The 27,036-nt window shown below is 40.3% G+C and overlaps 2 protein-coding genes across 2 annotated transcripts in view; one reads left to right on the top strand and one right to left on the bottom strand.

Annotated features, from left to right (window-relative positions):
• The window catches only part of EIF2B3 (eukaryotic translation initiation factor 2B subunit gamma), a 158,542-nt gene that overhangs the window by 25,644 nt on the left and 105,862 nt on the right, over positions 1-27,036 (bottom strand). The window contains exons 6-7 of the mRNA XM_059043067.2: positions 23,634-23,723; positions 1,008-1,135 (exon numbers count right to left, since the gene is read on the bottom strand). Of these exons, the coding sequence (XP_058899050.1) occupies positions 1,008-1,135; positions 23,634-23,723 (218 nt within the window). The remainder of the gene's footprint in view (positions 1-1,007; positions 1,136-23,633; positions 23,724-27,036) is intronic.
• LOC131744159 (small ribosomal subunit protein uS14-like) overlaps positions 1-27,036 on the top strand; it is an 84,693-nt gene that overhangs the window by 53,571 nt on the left and 4,086 nt on the right. The gene's annotated exons all lie outside the window — the stretch shown is intronic.

The raw sequence follows: 27,036 nt of genomic DNA, 5'->3' as shown, positions 1-27,036 counted from the left end.
TCCCACTAAAACCTGAAAGACTAAGTCAAATTAAAAGAGCAAGGTGCTTTCCTGTACATCTGAAATACTGTATGATATAAAAATGCTTAAAAAGAGGTCCTATAAGCAAGTTTGACAATCAAGCACTACTAGGGAAAATAAAATAGATGACTCTTGTACACCATGGGGTAGCAGAAGCAACTGTCCAGGCTTTAGTGACCAGCCATGTTGGCTTTGTGCTGTTAGCCTCCATTATCATATCAGATAGTTGTGCTATGAGAGAAATAGCACAGGACTTGGGCCTCAGTTTTTCAACTCATACAACAATCATTTGAAATCTTTTATTTTATGGTAAGAAAACTGGGGCTCAGAAGACTAAACAACCTGCCTTAGGTCATAGAGCTAATAAATGGCAGAGTAAAATTTCAAACCCAGGTCTGAGATGCTAAGCCCTGATATCTTAACCATCATGTATACTGTCTCCATTTATTCCTTTGATAAGTACATTTTTTGGAACATCTACTATGAGCCCAGGACAGGGCCAGGGACCAGGCAAGGATATGAGAGCAAACAAGACTGACCTCGTCCCTACATCCTGGAAAGGTGACAGTCTGTTGGCTCTGGTTGGACTGTCATTATACAGCCCTTCACCTTTCTTCCCTTGACAGGAGAGGCTGAGTTTAGTCAGGAGTGGAGCTCCCACAGCCTAGAGAATAGGGGAACTGAGAAGTGGTGTACAGAGTTCAAAGTCAAAAAGGTCTAGACAGGAACACAGCCAAACCAGAGCTGTTAACCAGAGAATGGACCTGAGGCATGATTAGCCTGTGTCCCTGAAGAGCACAGTGACAGGATTTGCTTGAGCAAGCCCACCCAGAGCTCAGGGAGTGGCGTCAGCTAGCCTGTCCTGACTGTTGGCTAGATGAAAACCTGCTGCCTTGAGACAGGCATCTTGGGCTGGGCTAAGTTGCCCAGCCACTCTTCCAAAGGTATTGTTACCCCTACCTTACTGCACCAACTCAAGCACTGACCTAAGGACTTCAGCTCCTTTTTCTTTAGATCCTCTTCTTTTTCTTCTTGTCCTTGTTGTGATGAAGCTGAGGAGAACTGTTTTCTTACTAGGTATGGAATCAGTTCACTCCGAATGGAAGTGATTGACCTAGGAAGAAAGAGTGGTCAAATATGAGAAATCTGACTATCTGGATCCAATCAGAATCAAAAACTGTGCATCTAAGGAAAAGCCAAATTCCTTCCTGTCATGCCACCTTGGGACTGACAGAGATTAGAAATGACAAGGATTTGGCAGTTCTGGAGAAGCAGAGGATCTACATTCTCTATCAGCTTCAGGCTGGAGGTGGGAGGGTAGTGTACTGAGTCTGAGATGCCCTTTCCCTGATCTATGCAGAAAACCGTCTTTTACAAGACTTATCTACAAAGTGTGTGCCTGCATGTTTGTATGTGTGTGTACGTGTATGTATCTTAATATGGTGCTTTTGACTATTAACTGGCAATAACCCATGAGAAGGTAGAATGCTCTGGCCTTTTGAAAAAAGTTATTTAAAAAAACATAAAACATTTTCTATAAAGGTCTTGCATATTTTCTGTAAGATTAATCTGGAGTATCTTAGGTTTTTTGTTGTTATAAATGATGCCTTTCAAAGAATTATTTTCTTCTTCTTGTTAGTCAATAGAAACTCAATTCACTGTATTTTGATCTTGTAGCCAACTGCCTTGATAAACAATCTTAATACTAATATTTTATCTGTAGATTCTGGCAATCATACCAACTATGTAAACAACAATTTTCTTTCTTCCTTTCTAATGCTTATTTTTCATTATCTTACCGTATTGGCTAAGATCTCCAATATACTAATGCTGAATAGAAGCACTAATAGTCATCCTTTTTTTTTTTAACTTCATAACTCCATTCATTTTATTCACTTGACCACTGCATGAACAAATACACCTGAAATTTAAAACAAGAGCTTATACAGAGACCTGTTCTTTCTATAGGCATTAGCTCAGAATATATGTGGGTAAGATGACACAGAAAAAAGTTTAAATGTGAAATGTGAATTTAGGGCTGAGTTAAGGAGGTGCATACTCAGTCGCATATCCAGACATGCTTCAGATACCTCCTTAATGTCTATCTCTAAGACTGAAATGACTCTGTACCTCTTTGAAGACAACAGATCATTCTATCATCTGTTCATTGATGACCAGGCCTTGACCATACAGAATATTGGTGACAAACTCTCCTACTTTAACCAGCAGCCCAAGACCAGCAGGAAAATTCACAGCGTTCTGGATATCCTATCATGTCACACGGTTCTGTTTTTCATCTAAGGATATATTGTCTCCAGCACTGTTGGTAAATTGGATTTTCCTCAGAAACGGATGCAGCTCCAGATGCCATCAGGTGATCAATGCAGGTCCTGCTTCTGGAGAGCATTTACCTCTCTTCACCATCTCTGATTTCAGATACCAGAGGAGCTGCTTGCCTTTCAAATCATCAGATACAAATAGCGCCACCCAGGTCCAGCCAAAATGCAGCAATAACCACATCATTCCTTGAGCCAGGGAGCGGTCCGTAGTGGCCATCTGAAAGAGCGATGGGAACTGGTCTTTATCACTCAGGATGGAATCAAAAGGACCATACGTGACCTGTGGGCTTCTGTAGAGCTCCAGAACCGTTCCAATCTCGGCTGAAAATGCCAACGCAGTTCCTGTAACAATGGCCACAGATTTTCTCTGTCCCTGGCAGTTGTAGTTAGGGAGAGTCTGATTTCCTCCAGAGAGCCAAAACAGGGCACTTTCCAAGGTCTTTTGGTCACTGGGAAAGGCATTGTAGAGGCTGAAACCCAAGGACAGATTGGGGAGCAGATGGGAGTCCTTATTGATTTCCTCAATGGCAAAGAGAAATGCCAGGACGTATTGGTAGTTCTTCCAAAGCCACCTGGTCACACAGAAATCCACGGGTCAGGGGCTTCCCTGGTGGCGCAGTGGTTGAGAATCCGCCTGCCGATGCAGGAGACACGGGTTCGTGCCCTGGTCCGGGAAGATCCCACATGCCGCGGAGCAACTAAGCCCGTGAGCCATGGCCGCTAGGCCTGCGCGTCCGGAGCCTGTGCTCCGCAACGGGAGAGGCCACAACAGTGAGAGGCCCGCATACAGCGAAAAAAAAAAAAAAAAGAAATCAAGAAATCCACGGGTCAGTGAGAACAGGTGAAACTTGAGGCTGGTTTCAACTCAAACTTCAACTCCAGAGATAACGTGTCTTTAAGTTCATCCAGGGCTTTGAAGACTGTTAAGACCCTAGAGCAGGGTTTCCAAACCCAGGCACTATAGATAATGCTTTGTCATGGGTGCTGTTCAGTGCGGTGTAGGCCGTCCAACAGCATCCGCGGCCTCCACACACTAGGTGCCGCTAGCAGCCCCCCCCCCCCAAATTTTAACAACAGAAACAATGCCTCCACACGTGACTAAAAGTCCCCTGGGGGCAAAGTCACACTGGTGAAAGGATGGGGAGAGGGGGAACTGAGGGGAGGACGGCGGCACCCAGAGTTAGGAGGAAACGGAGGCTCAGGGCCAACCAGTGGGGTAAGCCTGAGGCCCCAGGGCTGGAAACGCAGCTCGCGGGAAAGGGGGAGGAACGCCGGAGCCTGTGATGGGGGTGCTCCAGACCCATGCCCCTCCCTAGACTCCTATGGGAGCCCCAGGACTGCCCACCGCTCAGAGTCCTGACCCTCACACTGAGGCTGAACGTACCATGTGAACCCAGCCCCCAGCGGAGAAAATTTTACACAGCGCAGCGAGCCACCCCACGAGTCCTTCAGTCATCCTTACTTATTCTTGATTTTAAAGGGAATTTTTCTATTTTGTCATTTAGACTGATGATTGTTACAGTTGTTTTTCTCTATCATCAAAGCCACCATTTATTGACTGTCCTCTATGTGTAGATATTGGGCTTTATGCTTTATAGCCAATACTTGGCACATGTTATTGGTTTTATAAATACCCTTTATCAGGTTAAGGAACTTCTCTTTTATTCCTAACTTGCTAAGAGCTTTCATCAATGAATGGGTACTGACTTACTAAAAAATTTTTTTTCTTGCATCTATGGAGCTCATTGTATTTTTTTTCTCCTTTATTCTGTTATGGTAATGGATTAAAACATTTTCTGACACTAACAGGTTGAATAACACTTTTCAAAGACTGTATACACAATTTCTACTCTACACTCCCTCACAGTAGAGGAATTACAGGTGATTCTTCTATTTTTATACAAATTATCAAATTTTACAACTTTAGGCTCTTCTTTAAGTTTCTTGTCTTTCATTTTCTCATAGCTTCTACGGTACTACTCTCCTGGCTTGATTCAGACTTCGCAAATTTAAAATTCATTCTGATGACTAAGTATTTCCCACACAGATTTCAACTTCCCTTCTACTTAAGAGTGGGCTCCCTCACATTATAACAGTTGTACTTATTTACCAATGGCTATCAAAGAATTTCCACAACAAAGTTAACTTCAATTTACTTTCATGAAATCAGATCAGTCTAGGACACCACTAACAGAAAGAAAATCAGACCAAAGATCAATGTGTAGAAGAACCTCCAGAAGGCAAAAACATTCCTGTACTATATCACTCAGATACAAGCAGTAAGCAACATTGGTCAAGAGCTTCGGAGCTCTGTTTCATTTGGTCTCCTTGGGTTCCTGGAGGCATGTGCTTCCTCATGGGTATCGAGCCAGGATGCTGGGTCTAAATGACCAAGAATCTGTAATGGGGAAGAAGGAACCTGATCCTTAGTACAGTGAGTATGCTTCTGATTTATATTTAGCAAAGGAAATGAAAGACTACCATATGATTTTTTAGTTTTCTCTCTCATACTGTGACCTTGTTAGAATTTTAGATCACTAGTTAATTAATTTAGCATTTAATAAGACTGTAGTAATATGCCAGTCACTGTTCTTTGCCTTAGAAATATACTGTTTCTGCCCTCAAAGAATTCACAATCCAGTGGGAAGTAGCCTGATTATGGATTTAAGGAGAAGAGTAGGAGATGAGGTTGATTAAGGAGGCAATGGAGCCAGATCATGAAAGCCTTCTGTGGCAGTCTAGACAGTTTGGACTGAGACAAGCCAGTGGTAGTTTTTAAGCAGGAAAGTGACATGATCAGTTTTATTTTTTAGTAAGGTAATTCTGATAGCAGTGAAAAATAGGCTTGGAATAAGGAGAAGGAACATAGAGAGATCAGTTACAAGACTCTGAAAGATGAGATAATGTGGCCTGAGAGAGGGGTTAATGTATAAGCAGCCATATAAACCTGACTGCTCCTTCATACTTCCCACCCTCTCTCCCAGCCCCTATTCAAAGAAGCTCTGCAGGCTGACACAGGACCACACAGATGGAGTGTAGGTAGGAAGCAAGACAGAGGTGGAGGCTGAGGAGGGTAAGCAAAATTAGGAACCCTAGAGCTACACAGTTCATGGTTTTTGTCATTTTTAAAAGATCAAGTCAAACATCTTTGAAGAATTCTGTGTAAGCTGGAAGCTCTTGTATTGAATTTCAATGTGCTTCTTCTTCTGATCCTTTGATGGAGATTAAAAATCTCCAGATAAATTCAAAGAATGAAATAACACTTACTCTTAGCTTTTTTCTCCCCTTTTAATGCTCCAAACCAGTGTGGGTAGCAAATGTTCCTTGGCCCCCTCTGGTAGAAAACAAGTCAGTTCCCTTTGAAGAGATGACAAACCATGGACAGCTGGGGGATTTTGGAGCCATGATATTTACACTATAGGCCAAACAGAACTGTCACTGCAAGAGGCAAACAAACAAGTCTTGGCACACAGCCCTTTTAGGCAGAACCCTTTTTTTTGTGTGTGTGTGTTACGCGGGCCTCTCACTGTTGTGGCCTCTCCCGTTGCGGGGCACAGGCTCCGGACGCGCAGGCTCAGTGGCCATGGCTCACGGGCCCAGCCGCTCCGCGGCATGTGGGATCTTCCCGGACCAGGGCACGAACCCGTATCCCCTGCATCGGCAGGCGGACTCTCAACCACTGCGCCACCAGGGAAGCCCAGGCAGAACCCTTTTAAGGAGACCAGACAAGGATCTGAGGAGAGGACCTGAAGCAGTCCTGCCAGGTCCCACCTGCCTCTGCTGGGGCTCAGCAATCAGGTCAATTCTAATAATGCGGTTGGCCTAGCAGCACAATGGAGGACAAAATTACTCTTCCTGCATTGTACTCAAACTAGAGGTAGCTCAAAGCTGTGCCAAGAAGTGGGACAGCCCACTGTGACCCACTGTGAGCATCCTGACCTTGGGGCTGAAGACCAGCAGCTGGATCACTGCTCTGGGCCTCGGCAACCTCACTTTCTCCCTTCCCTCTCATACACAGCCTTCCCAGAAACACCTGCCTCATGTCATAAAATTATAAGCTCCTAAGAAATAGGAGCTTAATCACAAAGGAGAACAACAGATTTGACTGTCAGATGCAAACAAAAAACTCCACCAAATAAAAAAGACAAAATAATGGTTACATACAGGACAAAAGATTAATATTTTTAATAGGTAAACAGATATAAATGTTCAAAAATCAAAAATATATAAAAATATTTTAAAGAAATAAATATTTTTAAAAGATGCAATTTCTCTCACAAATTAGCAGATTTAAAATAATTCTCATTAGTGATAAGGGTGCTTCTCATACAATGTATAAACTGGTAAAATCTTTTCTGAAGAGTAATTGGCAATACATAACAAAGGTCTTGAAGACATTCATAATATTTTATCCTATAATTCTATTTCTATAAATCTATCTAAAGGAAAATACATCATGCTCAATAAATATTTGCTGAATAAACAAAATAATCAGATAATAAAAAGGATCTTTGCACAAAAAGGTATTCTTCTTAATGTTAAAAATAGAGAACGAACAAATATCCAACAATGGAAGAACAATCAAACACATACGTAATAGAATAGCATATAGGCAAAACTCTGATCAGAAAAAATTGTTTAATGACACAGGAAAATGCTCATGAAATAATACTGAATAAAGAAAGCAGAAAGCAGAGAGGGCAGACAGCAGAAGCAAGAAGAACTACAATCCTGCAGTTTGCAGAACAAAAACCATATTCACAGAAATGTAGACAAGATGAAAAGGCAGAGGGCTATGTACCAGATGAAGGAACAAGATAAAACCCCAGAAAAACAACTGAATGAAGTGGAGATAGGCTACCTTCCAGAAAAAGAATTCAGAATAATGATAGTGAAGATGATCCAGGACCTCGGAGAAAGAATGGAGGGAAAGATCGAGATGATGCAAGAAATGTTTAACAAAGACCTAGAATTATTAAAGAACAAATAGAGATGAACAATACAAAACTGAAATGAAAAATACACTAGAAGGGGGCTTCCCTGGTGGCGCAGTGGTTGAGAGTCCGCCTGCCGATGCAGGGGACGTGGGTTCGTGCCCCGGTACGGGAAGATCCCACATGCCGTGGAGCGGCTGGAGCCGTGAGCCATGGCCGCTGAGCCTGCGCGTCTGGAGCCTGTGCTCCGCAACGGGAGAGGCCACAGCAGTGAGAGGCCCGCGTACCGCAAAAAAAAAAAAAAAAAAAATACACTAGAAGGAATCAATAGCAGAATAACTGAGGCAGAAGAACGGATAAGTGACCTGAAGACAGAATGGTGGAATTCACTGCCGCAGAACAGAATAAAGAAAAATGAATGAAAAGAAATAAAGACAGCCCAAGAGACTTGTGGGACAACATTAAGTGCAACAACATTTGCATTATAGGGGTCCCAGAAGGAGAAGAGAGAGAGAAAGGACCCGAGAAAATATCTGAAGAGATTATAGTCAAAAACTTCCCTAACATGGGAAAAGAAATAGCCACCCAAGTCCAGGAAGTGCAGAGAGTCCCAGGCAGGATAAACCCAAGGAGAAACATGCTGAGACACACAGTAATCAAATTGACAAAAATTAAAGACAAAGAAAAATTACTGAAAGCAACAAGGGAAAAACGACAAATAACATACAAGGGAACTCCCATAAGGTTAACAGCTAATTTCTCAACAGAAACTCTACAAGCCAGAAGGGAGTGGCATAACATATTTAAAGTGATGAAAGGGAAGAACCTACAACCAAGATTACTCTACCCTGCAAGGATCTCATTCAGATTTGATGGAGAAATCAAAAGCTTTACAGACAAGCAAAAGCTAAGAGAATTCAGCACCACCAAACCAGTTTTACAACAAATGCTAAAGGAACTTCTCGAAGTGGGAAACACAAGAGAAGAAAAGGACCTACAAAAACAAACCCAAAACAATTAAGAAAATGGTAGCAGGGACATACATATTGATAATTACCTTAAATGTGAATGAATTAAATGTTCCAACCAAAAGACACAGGCTTGCTGAATGGATACAAAAACAAGACCCATATATATGCTGTCTACAAGAGACCTACTTCAGACCTAGGGACACATACAGACTGAAAGTGAGGTGATGGAAAAAGATACTCCATGCAAACGGAAATCAAAAGAAAGCTGGAGTAGAATACTCATAGCAGATAAAATAGACTTTAAAATAAAGAATGTTACAAGAGACAAGGAAGGACACTATATAATGATCAAGGGATCGATCCAAAAAGAAAATATAACAATTATAAATATATATGCACCCAACATAGGAGCACCTCAATACATAAGGCAAATGCTAACAGCTATAAAAGAGGAAATCAACAGTAACAAAGTAATAGTGGGGGACTTGAACACCTCACTTACACCAATGGACAGATCATCCAGACAGAAAATTAGTAAGGAAACACAAGCTTTAAATGACACAAGAGACCAGATAGATTTAGTTTATATTTATAGGACATTCCATCCAAAAACAGCAGATTACACTTTTTTCTCACATGCACATGGAACATTCTCCAGGATAGATCACATCTTGGGTCACAAATCAAGCCTCAGTAAATTTAGGAAAATTGAAATCATATCAAGCATCTTTTCTGACCACAACGTTATGAGATTAGAAATCAATTACAGGGAAAAAACCATAAAAAACACAAACACACGGAGGCTAATCAATACGTTACCAAATAACCAAGAGATCACTGAAGAAATCAAAGAGGAAATCAGAAAGTACCTAGAGACAAATGACAACGGAAACACGGCAATCCAAAACCTATGGGATGCAGCAAAAGCAGTTCTAAGAGGGAAGTTTATAGCAATGCAATCCTACCTCAAGAAACAAGAAAGATCTCAAATAAACAATCTAACCTTACACTGAAAGGAACCAGAGAAAGAAGAACAAACAAAATCCAAAGTTAGTAGAAGGAAAGAAATCATAAAGATCAGAGCAGAAATAAATGAAAAAGAAATGTAGGAAACAATAGCAAAGATCAATAAAACTAAAAGCTGTTTCTTTGAGAAGATAAACAAAATTGATAAACCATTAACCAGACTCATCAAGAAAAAGAGGGAGAGGACTCAGATCAATAAAATTAGAAATGAAAAAGGAGAAGTTACAACAGGCACTGCAGAAATACAAAGCATCCTAAGAGGATACTACAAGCAACTATATGCCAATAAAATGGACAACCTGGAAGAAATGGACAAATTCTTAGAAAGGTATAACCTTCTGAGACTGAATCAGGAAGACATAGAAAATATGAACACACCAATCACAAGTAGTGAAATTGAAACTGTGATTTAAAATCTTCCAACATGCCCTGGTCCGGGAAGATCCCACATGCCGCGGAGCAACTAAGCCTGTGAGGCATGGCCGCTAGGCCTGCGCATCGGGAGCCTGTGCTCCACAACGGGAGAGGCCACAACAGTGAGAGGCCCGCATACCGCAAAAAAAAAAAAAAAAAAATCTTCCAACAAACAAAAGTCCAGGACCAGATGGCTTCACAGGTGAATTCTATCAAACATTTAGAGAAGAGCTAACACCAATCCTTCTCAAACTGTTCCAAAAAATTGCAGAGGAAGGAACACTCCCAAACTCATTCTATGAGGCCACCATCACGCTGATACCAAAACCAGACAAAAATACTACAAAAAAAAGAAAATTACAGACCAATATCACTGATGAATATAGATGCAAAAAAACTCAACAAAATTCTAGCAAACAGAATCCAACAATCCTTTAAAAGGATCATACACCATGATCAAGTGGGATTTTTCCCAGGGATGCAAGGATTCTTCAATATACGCAAATCAATCAATGTGATACACCATATTAACAAACTGAAGAAGAAAAACTATATGATCATCTCAATAGATGCAGAAAAAGCTTTTGACAAAATTCAACACCCATTTATGATAAAAACTCTCCACAAAGTGGGCATGGAGGGAACCTACCTCAACATAATAAGGGCCATATACGACAAACCCACAGCAAACATTATTCTCAATGGTGAAAAACTGAAAGCATTTCCTCTAAGATCAGGAACAAGACAAGAATGTCCACTCTCGCCACTATCATTCAACATAGTTTTGGAAATCCTAGCCACAGCAATCAGAGAAGAAAAAGAAATAAAAGGAATACAAATTGGAAAAGAAGTAAAACTCACTGTTTGCAGATGACATGATACTATACATAGAGAATCCTAAAGATGCCACCAGAAAACTACTAGAGCTAATCAATGAAATTGGTAAAGTTGCAGGATACAAAATTAATGCACAGAAATCTCTTGAATTCCTATACACTAATGATGAAAAAACTGAAAGAGAAATTAAGGAAACACTCCCATTTACCACTACAACAAAAAGAATAAAATACCTAGGAATAAACCTACCTAGGGAGACAAAAGACCTGTATGTAAACTATAAGACACTGATGAAAGAAATTAAAGATGATACCAACAGATGGAGAGCTATACCATGTTCTTGGATTGGAAGAATCAATATTGTGAAAATGACTCTACTACCCAAAGCAATCTACAGATTCAATGCAATCCCTATGAAATTACCAATGGCATTTTTTACAGAACTGGAACAAAAAAATCTTAAAATTTGTATGGAGACACAAGAGACTCCGAACAGCCAAAGCAGTCTTGAAGGAAAAAAACAGAGCTGGAGGCATCAGACTCCCTGACTTCAGAGTATACTACAAAACAACAGTAATCAAGACAATATGGTATTGGCACAAAAACAGAAATATAGATCAATGGAACAGGATAGAAAGCCCAGAGATAAACCCACGCACCTATGGTCAACTAATCTATGACAAAGGAGGCAAGGATATACAATGGAGAAAAGGCAGTCTCTTCAATAAGTGGTGCTGGGAAAACTGGACAGCTACATGTAAAAGAATGAAATTAGAACACTCCCTAACACCATACACAAAAATAAAATCAAAATGGATTAGAGACCTAAATGTAAGACTGGACACCATAAAACTCTTAGAGGAAAACATAGGAAGAACACTCTTTGACATAAATCACAGCAAGATCTTTTTTGATCCACCTCCTAGAATAATGGAAATAAAAAAAAATAAACAAATGGGACCAATGAATCTTAAAAGCTTTTGCAGAGCAAAGGAAACCATGAACAAGAAGAAAAGACAACCTTCAGAATGGGAGAAAGTATTTGCAAACAAATCAATGGACAAAGGATTAATCTCCGAAATACATAAACAGCTCATGTAGCTTGATATTAAAAAAACAAACAACCCAATAAAAAAATGGGCAGAAGACCTAAATAGACATTTCTCTAAAAAAGACATACAGATGTCCAAGAAGCACATGAAAAGCTGCTCAACATCACTAAGTTTTAGAAAAATGGAAATCAAAACTGCAATGAGGTATCACCTCACACCAGTTAGAATGGGCATCATCAGAAAATCTACAAACAACAAATGCTGGAGAGAGTGTGGAGAAAAGGGAACCCTCTTGCACTGTTGGTGGGAATGTAAATTGATACAGCCACTATGGAGAACCGTACGGAGGTCCCTTAAAAGAGAAAAATAGAAATACCACATGACCCAGCAATTCCACTACTGGGCATATACCCAGAGAAAACCATAATTCAAAGACACATGCACCCAATGTTCATTGCAGCACTATTTACAATAGCCAGGTCATGGAAGCAACCTAAATGTCGATTGACAGACGAATGGATAAAGAAGATGTGTCACATATATACAATGGAATATTACTCAGCCATAAAAAGGAACGAAATTGGGTCATTTGTAGAGACATAGATGGACCTAGAGACTGTCATACAGAGTGAAGTAAGTCAGAAAGAGAAAAACAGGCTTCCCTGGTGGCGCAGTGGTTGAGAGTCCACCTGCCAATGCAGGGGACACGGGTTCGTGCCCCGGTCCGGGAGGATCCCACATACCGCGGAGCAGCTGGGCCCGTGAGCCATGGCTGCTGAGTCTGCGCGTCCAGAGCCTGTGCTCTGCAACCGGAGAGGCCACAACAGTGAGAGGCCTACGTACCGCAAAAAAAGAAAAAAAAAAAAAAAAAGAGAGAAAAACAAATATTGTATATTAATGCAGTTATGTGGAACCTAGAAAAATGGTACAAATGAACCAGTTTGCAGGGCAGAAATAGAGACAAAGATGTAGAGAACAAACGTATGGACACTAAGGGGAAAGTGACTCGGGGTGGGGATGGTGGTGTGATGAATTGGGAGATTGGGACAGACATGTATACACTAATATGTAGAAAATGGATAACTAATAATAACCTGCTGTATAAAAAAATAAATAAAATAAAATTCAAAAAAAAGCAGAGAGCAGTTATTTCTACAGCATAATCTGAAATGTGTATATGTATATATAAAAATAAATAAAATGATGGAAAGAAATACACTAAAATGTTTGCAATTATCTCACAGTAGTAGAATTTTGGGTAGTATTTTAAAAATATTTTTTGAATCTTCCAAATTTCACAGTCATAGGCCATTCTTCCCTTACTTTCTGTGGCATCACTCTCTTGATCTGTTCCTATTTCTTTTTTTTCCTTTTTTTTTTTTTTTTGCGGTACGCTGGCCTCTCACTGTTGTGGCCTCTCCCGTTGTGGAGCACAGGCTCCGGATGTGCAGGCTCAACGGCCATGGCCCATGGGCCCAGCCGCTCCTCGGCATGTGGGATCCTCCCAGACTGGGGCACGAACCCGTGTCCCCTGCATCGGCAGGCGGACTCTCAACCACTGCGCCACCAGGGAAGCCCTGTTCCTATTTCTGATACCTCTTTCTTTGTTTCCCCTGAAATATTTGGTGTTTCTCAGGATTTTTCTTTTTGCCTGTATTTTTCTCCCTGCTATTCGTCTCCCTGAGATAGATCACTTGGTGGCTTTGCAGGTCATTCCCAAATGTAGACCCATAGCCAAGACCTCTCTTCTTTACTTTAGTCTCACATTTTCAACTGCCTGATGGACTCTGCCACCATTTAGATGACCCACAGGTACCTTAAACACAATGTCTAAAACTGAACCCATCATCTTTCTCCCAAACATGCTCCCCCCCCACCCCAAACACTGATTACCTTGCTTAGTGATATGGAGATTCATTTAGTCACCCAAGCCAGAAATGTGGTAATCATCTTGACTCCTCCTCCTTCCTCCACTCCTCACATACAACCAGTCACCAAACACTGCTGATTTTATCCGCCAAATCTTTCAAAACTGTCAACTCTCCATCTCTACTGCTACTGCCTAGTCTAAGCCACTGTCATTATTTGCCTGGATTCCTTCAGCTGCTTTTAATTGGTTTCCCTCCTCCAGTCTTACCTCTTGAAATCTATCCTTTATATTACAGACAGAACACCCTTTCTAAAGCACAATCTGATCATGTCTCTTCTTCCTTCAATTCACCCTCTGTGTTGCAGTCACAGTGATTTTTCTAAAGTATAAATCTGGTCTTATCTTCTTAAATTTATTTAATGCTCAAGATAGTGGTTACTTTTGTGTGTTGGGGGGATAGTTGCTTGAAGGGAGCGTCTGGAAACTGGGTAATGTTCTATTTTTTGACTTGAATAGTAGTTACAAGGGAGTGTTAACTTTGTGAAAATTTATGGAGCCATAAGACTGCTCTCAAATATCATCTCTCCTTGGAAGGCTTTCATTAACACTTCTAGGTTTCTGTACTCTCACAGCAAAGACAATTATATGTATTTTTTAACATCTTTATTAGAGTATAATTGCTTTGCAATGGTGGGTCAGTTTCTGCTTTATAACAAAGTGAATCATTTATACATATACATATGTCCCCATATCTCTTCCCTCTTGCATCTCCTTCCCTCCCACCCTCCCTATCCCACTCCTCTAGATGGTCACAAAGCACCAGCTGATCTCCCTGTGCTACGCGGCTGCTTCCCACTAGCTATCTATTTTACGTTTGGTATTGTATATATGTCCATGTCACTCTCTCAGTTTGTCCCAGCTTACCCTTCCCCCTCCCCGTATCCTCAAGTCCATTCTCTAGTAGGTCTGTATGTATTGTTTTTGAATGCATATCATGTGCGAGTTCCATGCTAGGAAATTAATACACATATCTCAAATTCTTACAGCAATCCTCATGGTAGGTATTATGGTCCTCGTTTTATAAGTGAGGAAATCAGGCTTAGAAAGGTTATTTATCTTGCTTAAGGTTAACACAGCTTTTATAACTGGCAGAGCGGAAACTTACTCCACATCTATCTCAAAGCCTATGACTCTTTCCACTATACCATATTAACTAGTATCCCATGTTTTCTGCAACCACAGCACTTTCCACAGGATTTAAAATTTTCTGCTTACTGTCTCTCTACCAGTAAACATTCAGTCAGTGCTAAATAAATATTTATTTGAATAAATGAATGAGTGACTGTGTGAATGATTGAGTGTAATCCCTCTAGGCCAGACAGCTGGCAACAATTTTTCCTTCTGAATTTTGGAGATAGGAAGCAGAGCTTTTCTGATTTGGAAATGTAATGAACTCTAAATACGTTTCTGTATTATTAATATATTACTAGCATTAAAAATCCAACATTTGATAAAACACATGTTTTAGTTTAGTTCTGCTTAAATCTGTTATTTTTAGCATTTTGCCTTGATCTGTGATTAGGTCCTCCTTGTGGCTATAAGTTTTCAGGGGAAGTCTAAAAATTATGTCCATGGCAAACGGAAAAATTTGGCTACTTTTGCATTCTGGCTTTTCTGCCTTTGTAAGCAAATCAAAAGAGACTTAAAATCCTCTAAATGTCTTCCACTTCAAGTCAGTCCTTCAAAATATTAGTTAGCAAAGAGGTAGAACAGAAAACCTACTTTTATAGGGCCTGGAACTCAAGTGTGCAGAAGAGAATACTAAAGGCTTGGGTTTTCTTGCCTCTTCTCTCAGCAGAGCTGTAATCGGGAAGAAAAGGTGATTGCTGAGTTAACCCTATGCTTTGTTTTCAGTTTTATTTTCCTTCAAAGAAAACAGATATAATCTGGAAGAGTAAACAGGGAATTGTTTTAGATTAAAAGGTACTGACTTTAGAACCAAGTATTTGGTATACAGTATTCTGTGATATCCTTTTCCCCTTTTTAACAAAAATACTAAAAGCTTCTATAAGAATAAATTTTCAGTGTTGGTGCATATGTCTTGAGAACGAAAAACAGATTCAGATCCTACAGGCTGGAGAAACTGCTTAGGCTTAGGGCAATTCAACTAACATTTTATTCATTTGAATTTATTCACTGAGTACCCAAAATTTGCCACACATATTCTAGACAGTGGGGATATGACAGTGAAACAAAACAGGTAAATCCATGCCCTCATATGAAGTTGACGGTTTGGCTGTCTTTATATTTACTGAGCATCTACTGTGTGTCACAAGATGAATCAGAGTTGGATTTTGTCCTCAAGCGGTTCAAAAAAGTAGTAAAACAGACATGCAAATTCAGTTTAATAGGATGCATGTAATAATTGAAGAAGATTATACAAGATCAGGAGAACGATCTCATGCCTAATGGAGATAAGCACAGAATACTATGGTAGCACAGAGCAAGGGTATCTATTCTAAGTGGGGGTGAAGGGAAAAAAAATTGAGAAAAAACTTCCTGAAGGAGTAATACCTAGGTAAGCTTTCATGGATATTTAAGAATTTGTCAGAGAAGGAAGAAAGAAGGCAACCACACCAGTTAAGCATTATACTTATAGGGAAATTATTTTTAAATCCTCACCAAACTAAACACATCTTTTCTTCTGGCTTTAGACTTTCTGGTTCCATATGATTCTTCTTCCTAAGAGTGCTTTAATTATAAATATTATGCCAGTTTAAAAGTCTTCTTTAAAAAGGTTATCTTTCCTACCATAATCTGGCCCATGGTCGCCTATGATAGCTTAGGCAAGGCTCAGCTGGGGGGCTTATATTTAAGTTAACTGTAAGTCAATACAATGTGTTGCTAGGCCTTTGTCCCTTTTTCAGCAGCAAGTTATTTCCAGAAGTCCCAGAGATCAAAATGAATGTAACCAAGACGTCCAGAGGAGACTACCCTAGTTTAATCTTGGTAGCATCTACATCTTCAGATGTAGATGTAGTTCAGATGTGGTACACAGCTACCACATAATAGCTCCGGTTAGAAGGTTATGTAAACCACAAATTCTTAGCTTAATTTTGTTCTGTTATTTAAGTAAAGGATACTTCATGCAATCTCTAGGACATCTAAGGACAGGAAACCAAGCACAGCTAAGTCATATGGATGCTTGAACTGAACAGTAAGGAACCAAGGTTCCTGCCTATCTCCCATGGTCTCTCATCTCTGTTTCTTTTCTCTGCTTTCCTACGCTGACTCATGGGTTTCTAGCCAGTCTATAACGTCATCTCGCGTGTGGCTTTAATTATCACCCTGATTCTGACCTTGTAACATGGCTGCCTATCCCCAATTCCTGACTTTAGTTTGTGGGGCCCATCGGTACTCCTCTGCATCCCTGTGTAACTAAGACTAGGAAGCTGTGACTACTCTCTTATCTCCCCAGGTATGTGTGCACGTGTGTGTGTCTGTAACACAGAGACATCTGAGATATGTGGTAGATGTTGCTAGCAATCAATTCATCAACAGTGGCTGATTTTGTTGGGGTGCTGACAGTATGACATTGAGCAAATGACTTTAAGCCTCATTTCCCTCTTCTATAAATATGAAGATAATACCTAAATGAGAGAACTATTGTAAGGACTGAATGAAGTGTGAGAAGTACCCAGAATGGTATCTGGTACATGGTTGGTGCTCTGAAGGCCAAACCCTAAGACAGTATGTCCTGCACAGATGGATTGGGTTCAAACATTACAAGAGGTTAATTATAACTTTGGGTTTTTCTGAACAGGAAGGAAGTATTCAGCTTTAATTCTTCCTATTAAGAAGATTAATTTCCTCTAGGTCTCTTAAACAGCTAGCAGGTCTAGCAGGTTAGGAAAAGGGAAAGAAAGACAATTTTTGCTGGGTTTCTGTGGTAAAGGAAACCAGGACTAATTCTGGTATGAACTGCCTGTCTCTCCGGGCTTCAGCTCAGAGAGCCAGCATATTGCTTCAGTTCTCTACAGGACCGGTCTCCTTTTGGAGCAACTCCTGCTAAGCCAAACAAAAACTTCCTAAGAGGCTAGCTTCCTTAGGCTTAGATCATATAACACTGTAAAAGAGGAGAAACTTTTAGTTCACCACTCAGCATCAAGAGCATCACAGTAACAATACTCAGTCTAAGCTCTGCTCTGGCTCTGGACATAAAATCCAAGACATTTTTGAATTAAAATTTTCAAGACAGTCTTTGGAACATCCATCTGTCATACTGCATTCAGAAATGGATAAAAAGACTTTCTAAAGCATATATATGTGTATCTTTTTATTTCTTTAAAGCAAAAAATAGAATCATATTACACTGAAAATACACGCTAATACTGCAACTTGCTTTTTTTTTTTTTTTTTTTTTTTTGCGGTACTTGGGCCTCTCACTGTTGTGGCCTCTCCCGTTGCGGAGCACAGGCTCCGGACGCGCAGGCCCAGCGGCCATGGGTCACGGGCCCAGCCGCTCCGCGGCATGTGGGATCTTCCCGGACCGGGGCACGAACCCGCATCCCCTGCCTCAGCAGGCGGACTCCCAACCACTGCGCCACCAGGGAAGCCCTGCAACTTGCTTTTTTTAGTGAATATATCTTGGAAATCTTTCCATATCACCACACAGAGTTATACTTCATTCTTTTTAATAGTTGTACAATAATATAATTAATTATCCTGTTTAAATTGTTATAACTTTTCCCTGTTATGAAGGATGTTGCAAAGAACATTTTACAATGAATATTTCCATACTCTTAAGTAAATATTTCTGTGGGATAGATTCTTCGGGGAGGAACTGCTTAGTCAAAGAGTATATAATTTTAAGTTTTGATAGGTATCATCAACTACCCTACAAAAAGTTTATGTAAAACAGTATAAGAGAATTTCCCCACAGCTCTACTATCTTCATCACAAAATTTAAAAACCTTTGCCATACAAAAAAGACAGTGGGCTTCCCTGGTGGCGCAGTGGTTGAGAGTCCGCCTGCCGATGCAGGGGACATGGGTTCGTGCCCTGGTCCGGGAAGATCCCACGTGCCGCCAGAGCGGCTGGGCCCGTGAGCCATGGCCGCTGAGCCTGCGTGTCCGGAGCCTGTGCTCCGCAACGGGAGAGGCCACAACAGTGAGAGGCCCGTGTACCGCAAAAAAAAAAAAAACTTAAATAAAGACAGTATTCTAAAACTGTTTAACATGCATTTTTATTTATAAGAGTAGGCATCTTTTCATATGTGTACTAGCTTTTTCTATGAACCAACTACATATAACTTTTACCCATTTTTCTCTTGAGTCATTAGTCTTTTCCTTATTGATTTTAAAGGGCTCTTTGTAATGTGAGGAAACTAGTGTTTGGGCTACCCTGGTATTGCAAATATCCCCTCCCCCCACTTTTGTTGTTTATTTTTACACTATGTTTATTCGGTTTTATTTCCCCCCAACAATACAGAACTTAAAAACTTGTTATTAGTCAAACTTACCAATCCTCTTTTTTTAAAAAATGGCTTCTAAGATTTATTTGATACTTAGAAAGCTTGAGTTAGTTCTAAGATCACATACTGATGAAGCTAAGTGCCTTAATGCACATGTAAACTAGCAGACATTCAGCAAAAGATATCAGCATCCAAGCCAAACAGTGGCATCCCTAAGGAAACTCCTGCCTCATCCTTATTCACTACTCCTGGGCCCATGCATTACTTCAACTGGTAAATGTTGGGACGTGGCAATGCTAATCACCAAATAATGATGCAGTCAGATTTGCAATTTAGAAAGTCCTCTGGGCTTCCCTGCTGGCGCAGTGGTTGAGAGTCCACCTGCCAATGCAGGGGACATGGGTTTGTGCCCCAGTCCGGGAAGATCCCACATGCCGCGGAGCGGCTGGGCCCGTGAGCCATGGCCGCTGAGCCTGCGCGTCTGGAGCCTGTTTTCCACAACGGGAGAGGCCACAACAGAGAGAGGCCCGCATACCACACACACAAAAAAAAAAGAAAAAAAGAAAGTCCTCTGGTAGTTTTGTGGAGGATGGATTAAAAGGGGAGAGCCTGGGGGCAGAAGACTACCAAGGAGAATGCTATATTAAGCCAGTTGAGAAATGATGGACTGTTAGCTAAAAATCAATATTGAAATACATTACCTTATTACTATCTGCCCAGTTTTAGTGATGGATTTTGCCACTAAAGTTAATCTGAACCACTGATGTTAGTTCAGCTCAAAAACCATTCAATTCCTCCCTCCCTACCGCTGCTGCTGGAGCATCTTTCTAAAGCATAGCCATCATGACACTCCTGCTGCCTGAGGTGCCTTTTTCCCATTTATTAAGACTGGCGATCTCTGGCTTTTCTTTTTTTCTCTTGTTTTATAACGTAATTTTCTCAAGGTTACAGAGACAATGGCCTAAAAGACTTTGTATTCATCTTGGTATCCTCAGCCCCCAACACAGCAGTTAGAATATATTTAGGTTATATATATTAGGTTATATATATATATTAAATGTATGTTGCTTTGAATTTTTAAAAAATTGTGGTAAGTCCGATTCATTTTTTAAACTCTTAAAATGAATTATTTTATAAATTTAACTTACATATAATAAAATGTACCTACTTTAAACATACAGTTCAATGAGTTTTGTCAAATGTATACTACTGTAATCACTACTCCAAATCAAGATACAGAGTACTTCCATCATCCCCCCCAAATTCCCATGTGCTTCTAGTATACTATTATACTACTCTACTATACTCTTATACTACTTAGCACATTTTATTGTAATAATTTAACCTGTCCCTCTCTCCCTAAACTGTGAGCAACTTGAAGGCAGAAACTCCATCTTTTTATCTTTAGCATCTAGCAACACAGTAGGTGATCAACTAAAAGTTCTTACTATGCACCAACTACTGCTCTAAGCTCTTTACAAGTATTTTTCACAACCACCATGTGTCAGGTACAATGTGTCCCAGATGAGGAAAGCGGGGTACAGAAAGGTAGATACCTGTCCAGGGTCACACAGCTCACTTACTAAACTTCTCTTGTCAAAGACAGTATAGGTTTTCTTTTCTCCACAGCTTTCCCTATAGCTTTTCTACTTAGTCAACTGCAGAAATACTCATCTCTTCTCTAACTACTGATGTACAAAATTACTTCTGCTGTCTAAACTGTCACCACATCTCCTTTCCTTCCATTCACCAAGCATATATTGAATGCCTTACCAATCTAGGTAGGTATCTAATGTCAAGGAATTTGGGTGGAAGACATTAACATGTAGACAACTAGAAAAATATACAGGGCAGAATGTTAATTTTCATAGGTGAAACAAAGGATTGCTAAAGCAGTCCTTTCTTGAAGCTATGTCTCCTAGGTTTACTTTTTCCTTTCCATCCCTCAAGGAGTCCTCATAGTCAGATTACTATAAATGCCTCTTACTTACCTAGAAAGAGTCTCTTTCCCATTCAGAATAGTCTATGTTCCCCTGCCAGGTTGAATCGTTGCTCATTCCATATGGGACTATTCTGTTTAAAGACCTGTAAGTCCCTGCTCAGCTGTTAAGGCCTTGTACACACTGCTCCCACCAACTTGTTCAATCCCATCTCTCAAAGCTTTGAGACATAACCTCCACTGTTCCAGCCAGGAATAAAGAATCTCCCTCAACTACCATTCTAATTTGTCCTGCTGTGCCTTTATACTTTTCCTAATTCTATATTGAAATTTACCAATTTTCAATATAATGCCTTTAATCCCAACAACTCTGAGAGGTAAAGGGTAGATGGGGCGAAGAAGAGATAAGGGTCTCTTTAACAGATCTTGAGATGGGGAGGTAGTGGAGCTGAGGCTCTGTATACTTCTTTATCACAGCAAGCTCTGGGAAAGTCCCATTTGGCAGAGCTTCTGGGCTGGAGCCACAAAATCACCAAATTTAGGCTTGTCCTCAAGGAACATACCACTGTACTACACTTGCCAGGTGTGGGAACTGCTAACTGGTGGTGGCCAAATGAGCTACAGCAGCCAGGATGAGGCTAGCTTTGTTGCAAAACTGTCTGCATATCCAGACACCAAAAGCTACAATCCCATTTGGTAGTGTTAAGGAAGTATTGTTAGATTTTTTTTTTTTAAGTGTGATAGTAATATTGAGGTATTTATGTTTTAGGGATATATACTGAAATATTTATAGATAATTACAACTGAAATAATTACAGATGAAATTATATCATAATGACTTGCTTTAAAATAATCCGGTGTGACGCTATCAAGATTGCAGTAGCAAATATATAAAAAGATTGGCCATGAATTGGTGACTATTGAAGCTGTGTGATGGATACATGGGAGTTCATTACATCACTTTCTCTACTTTTGTATCTGTGTGAAATTTTCCATAGAAAAAGAATTTTTAAAAAAAACATGATCTCTACCGCTATTGTATCCCCTCTCAGCATGTCAAGGGCAAGACCTATTTCACAGGGCTTCATTTTCATTTGGGCATAAAAAATAAACCTTTAGGGACTTCCCTGGTGGTGCAGTGGCTAAGACTCCGCGCTTCCAATGCAGGGGGCCTGGGCTCCATCCCTGGTCAGGGAACTAGATCCCACATGCATGCCACAACTAAGAGTTCACGTGCCACAACTAAGGAGCCCTCCTGCTGCAACTAAGGAGTGGGTGAGCTGCAACTAAGACCCAGAGCAACCAAATAAATACAAAATAAATAAGTAAATAAATAAATAATAAACTTTTAATGGCAAAGAGTTAACTTCATTTTAATAATATGGATAGCCTACACTGGTATGTGGAAAATGGGTCCTGGATCACTCTAATGTTGGTAGCAAGTTTCCCTGCTATTTAAAAAGCAAAGTCTCTACAATCCACTGTGGAGCTAAGGCTGTAAGTTCCATGAGGGCAGGGCCCATGTCTGCTTATTCACCATGGATCCCACAGCTGATCTAGCACAATGCCTGCCTCATAACAGGTGCTTAATAAATATGTGTTGATTGAATGAAAAAACAGAATAATAAATCAGAGGGGAGCAGGGCAATACTGTCCTGGTGAGAAAAAATAGAGAAACAATAATCCCTGGGAAAGTTTTCCAGGAGTCCAGATGATTTGTTTCACCATTGGCTCTACATGGGCCTTTCTGTAGTGGTTTAGCAGGTGTTGTAGGCAGGTGAGGGTTAGGATGCTGCAAGAAATATTATACTGGGCAGGGAGGAACAATTCCTCTTCCCCTTAATATTCCTGTATATATCCCCTTAATATTCCTGAGTTTAAGTGCATGCTTAGCACTTAAACTCAGGTTCTCAGACTCCCTTCCCCAGCTGGTCTGAGGGAATTTGCTGCTGTGGTACCAGCCTGATTGCTTTCCAGTCTACCAGTACTATTTCAAGGCAGAAACTTATCCAGCAGCCATCAAGGAAGACTAGTTGCTCCTCTTCTTAACCATGCAGTTATTAAATCTTTTCCTTCCTGTTCCTCTGAGGACTCTAGTTGCACTTCCTATCAAAAATCCTTGAGATCAACCACAAAAGGAAGTTTTCTCTCTGGAAATCCATGTCCTATGATCTGCCAGACACAGTCTCTGGGAAGTATTTAAGGCCCACAGTTCCATTATCAAAGCAAAATCAGGGAAAGTACCAAATTTTGTTTCTCTGCATTCATGAAACTTTATTCGCTGTGAAGGACTTTTCCAAAATTGGAGGAAAACTTGCTCTTCTTTCTTTCCTCCTCTTGGGTAAGTGTCTGGCCCTTTGCTAAGAGGGCCCATCTATAGGATAATTGCCTAGGGAAAGGACATCTGCTTGGAGAAAAATAGCACCAGAGCTGAAGAGCTCACCCTTGCAGAAGGAAGGAAGAAGAGCCTGAAACTGCAGAAAGATGCTTCATAAGTTACTATTAGTTTTATAAAAATAAATTACTGGTTTATCATAGCACAGGTCCCCAAAATACAAGCAGGAGACTCTGGTACAGATGAAATAACTGTATTATTTATGTTACAGTATTCATGTTACAGTATGCTGTAACATGAATTCATTTCTATAACAAACTGTGTTATTTATATAACTGGTTATTGTCAAGGTTTAAAACTGTTAATTAAGTCACAGGGTAGCTTAAGTGCTGTGGGTTTGACTCTGTCCCCCTCCTTCTTACTTATTTTCCATTAGGAAGTCCACAACGTATTTTTTCAAGCAGTAGAGATGGGCATCCACAAGGCCTGTGTGGAAACGTATTCTAGGGTGCCTGCGAAAAGAATAAGAGAGAAGAGGGTCACATGAGTTCTATCCTATTATTAGGTAGTAGGCATTAGAAGCTTTATAAGGGTGAGAGCCATGCTGCCTACACCTCACTCTGGGAAGACCAAGAAGGTGGATATCGGCTCTGATCCTACCACAGAAAAGATCTTCTCTTGATGTAAGCCCTATCTCACACTTTCTGAGGTCTTCAGGCTTCCAAAGACATTGAAAATTGGTGAGTCATCAAATCATTGACAAGTCATTCTTCTATTTTACTACAAATTCCTACCCACAATTCTTGTAACTAACATTTTCCTGCTTCTACTCTAACTGCCCCACTTCCTGCAGGCCATAATTTAGCCATGCTTTCCTCTAGTATTTGGCATGTATTACTCCATGTTCATAGAAGATGAAGTAAAATTCTATGAATACTTTCTAAGTTCCTACTCTTAATTATTCATTAGGGCTCTCCTCAGGTATACTCCCTCTAGAAAACCTTCCCTGACAACCCAAATTTGTGTTCTCACAACACCTGGTGCCCACCTCTACTAGATAACTTACCATACAGTAAAGTAACAGCTTACTTACTTATGCTCTTTCCCACTAGACTAATAAAAGTTTCCTGAGGGCAGATATTTATTTTTATATTTTAGCACTTAGCATTGTACCTCACACAGAATAAATATTTAATAGATAGTTGTTGAATAGACAAAGACATGAATAAATTAGGTCAAATTAAGGCATTTGCCTAGTTGCTATTTAGTCTGCCATCTTTGATTTCAGCCTTAAGAAATGTCATGCTTATAATATAATGTTCAAGGTCATTTTATTTAATAAAATAAATAAAAGATAGTTGAAGGAGAGGAGGGGAGGAGTAGGGTGGAAAAATGGCAATTCCAATCATAGCTGCCTGGTTGTCATTTTTCTTCTACTCTGCGTTACTCTGCTTTGACTGGCTTATAGTCTTAAGAAAAATTATTCTCATGGGATCTAGATACCCTAGAAGTAATTTATCAAATAGATTAAGGTACACCACCCTGGGCTTCCATTCTTTTGGAAGAAGGGGGAACAAAATGCTTCCAAACGAGCAAGAGAAGAGTCAGATTTCGGATCTCACACTCATAACCTACACAATCCCACTAAGCCAATTAATGTATACAATGAGGATGAAGAAGAAAGTAGATGATACATCCCAATTCTAACTTCCTGAGAGTATTGAGTTCTAAGGAATTCTTCAGGAAATAGAATTTTGCAAATGTGAATGTGGCTACTTGCCTTGTGGTGCCCGGGTTTCATCTGAAGTTCACACCCTGATAATTCTATCCCTTGATCTAACCAATCTGGAAAGTTGAACTCTCCTGTTCAGTTCCTTCGTTTACAAATTCCTTGAATCATTCAACATACTCTACTTAAATTATTTCGTCCTTGCAACTACCTCATGAAGTAGATATATTACTCTCATGTTTATAGCTGAAGTCAACTTGTATCATATATGCGGGAAAGGAATAACTTAAAAGTCTGAGTAATCATCTTCTAAACTGTTACCAATCCCTAGGCTCATATGGCACTAACATTCATATAGCATTTTACAGTTTATAAACTTTTTTTAGCTTTTTACTCTCATCACATAAAGTAGGTAAAACCAGGGCTTCCCTGGTGGCGCAGTGGTTGAGAGTCCGCCTGCTGATGCAGGGGACACGGGTTCATGCCCCGGTCCGGGAAGATCCCACATGCTGCAGAGCAGCTAGGCCTGTGAGCCATGGCTGCTGAGCCTGCACGTCTGGAGCCTGTGCTCCGCAACGGGAGAGGCCACAACACTGAGAGGCCCGCGTACCGCAAAAAAAAAAAAGAAAAAAAAGTAGGTAAAACCAGAAAGTTCTTGCATTAAAAAAATTTTCCAAAAATTTAGCTGGTATAATCAAGGCTAGAGATTTAGCTACAAATCTAGAATACAATGAAGGAACAGAGATGGGCAATTCAGAGATTTTTTTTCTTTCCCATTAAATTTGTATTGAATGTGAATCTTGGGACCGGGAGATCAATGCCATTTAAGTTGCCAAAAAGGTTGTTTCCTTATTTTATTTTTTCCCATTTATTTATTTATTTTTAAAATAAATTTTATTTATTTATTTATTTTTATTTATTTATTTTTTAAATTTATTTATTTATTTTTGGCTGCGTTGGGTCCTCACCGCTGCGCGTGGGCCCTCTCCAGTCGCGGCGAATGGGGGCCACCCTTCCCTGCGGTGCGCGGGCCCCTCACTGCGGTGGCCTCTCTTGCCGTGGAGCATGGGCTCCGGACGCACAGGCTCAGCAGCCGTGGCTCACGGGCTCAGCCGCTCCGCGGCATGTGGGATCTTCCCGGACCGGGGCACGAACCCGCGTCCCCTGCATCGGCAGGCGGACTCCCAACCGCTGCGCCACCAGGGAAGCCCAATTTTATTTATTTTATTTTTGGCTGTGCTGGGTCTTTGTTGCTACTTGCGGGCTTTTCTCTGGTTGTGGCAAGTGGGGGCTACTCTTCGCTGCAGTGTGTGAGCTTCTCATTGTGTTGCCTTCTCTTGTTATGGAGCGTGGGCTCTAGGCGTGCGGGCTTCAGTAGTTGTGGCATGTGGGCTCAGTAGTTGTGGCTCATGGGCTCTAGAGCACAGGTTCAGTAGTTGTGGTGCACGGGCTTAGTTGCTCTGCGGCATGTGGGATCTTCCTGGAACATGGCTTGAACTCGTGTCCCCCGCACTGGCAGGCAGATTTTTAACCACTGCACCACCAGGGAAGCCTCTATTTAATTGTTTTAAAATGGTATTAGAAATAAGAATTGATATTTTAAAAGTAAACAATACCAAAAAACCTCAAAGAGGCACCAGCAAGATCTGGGTAACTGGTTGATTGCTCTGGGCCAGGAAGATGTTTTGGATTTGTATAAAATGAAGTTAAGAAATCAGTAAATGGAAATGATAAGACATTTAGGAATAGTTATAATTTTATGTTTAAAAAATAATTTAAAACAAGTTGCCAACCATAGAAAAAGCTTATTATAATAAAAATAATATATATATGAAAAATTTGTGGGAATCCTTTCAGTGATGAAAACTCAGAGGAATGGTATAAAATTTTTAATCTTCAAAGTCTATAGGGTCTTTGAAAAGCTCCCTAAGAAGCTTTTTCTTCTCTTCATCTAACATAAAAAGAATTTTAAAAATGCTTTTAAAAAGGTCTATTATAAAAAAAGAAAAGGAGAGTGGAGAAGAAAAGATCTCAGAAAAGCAGAACAAATAATGGACAAAAATTTAAAAGTCCAGAAAACCTAGGACAATATAAGC

This window comes from Kogia breviceps, chromosome 1, assembly GCF_026419965.1.
Source record: "Kogia breviceps isolate mKogBre1 chromosome 1, mKogBre1 haplotype 1, whole genome shotgun sequence".
Classification (NCBI taxonomy): domain Eukaryota; kingdom Metazoa; phylum Chordata; class Mammalia; order Artiodactyla; family Physeteridae; genus Kogia; species Kogia breviceps.
Note: the sequence above shows the minus strand (reverse complement) of the source record. Positions and strands in the feature narration are given on the sequence as shown.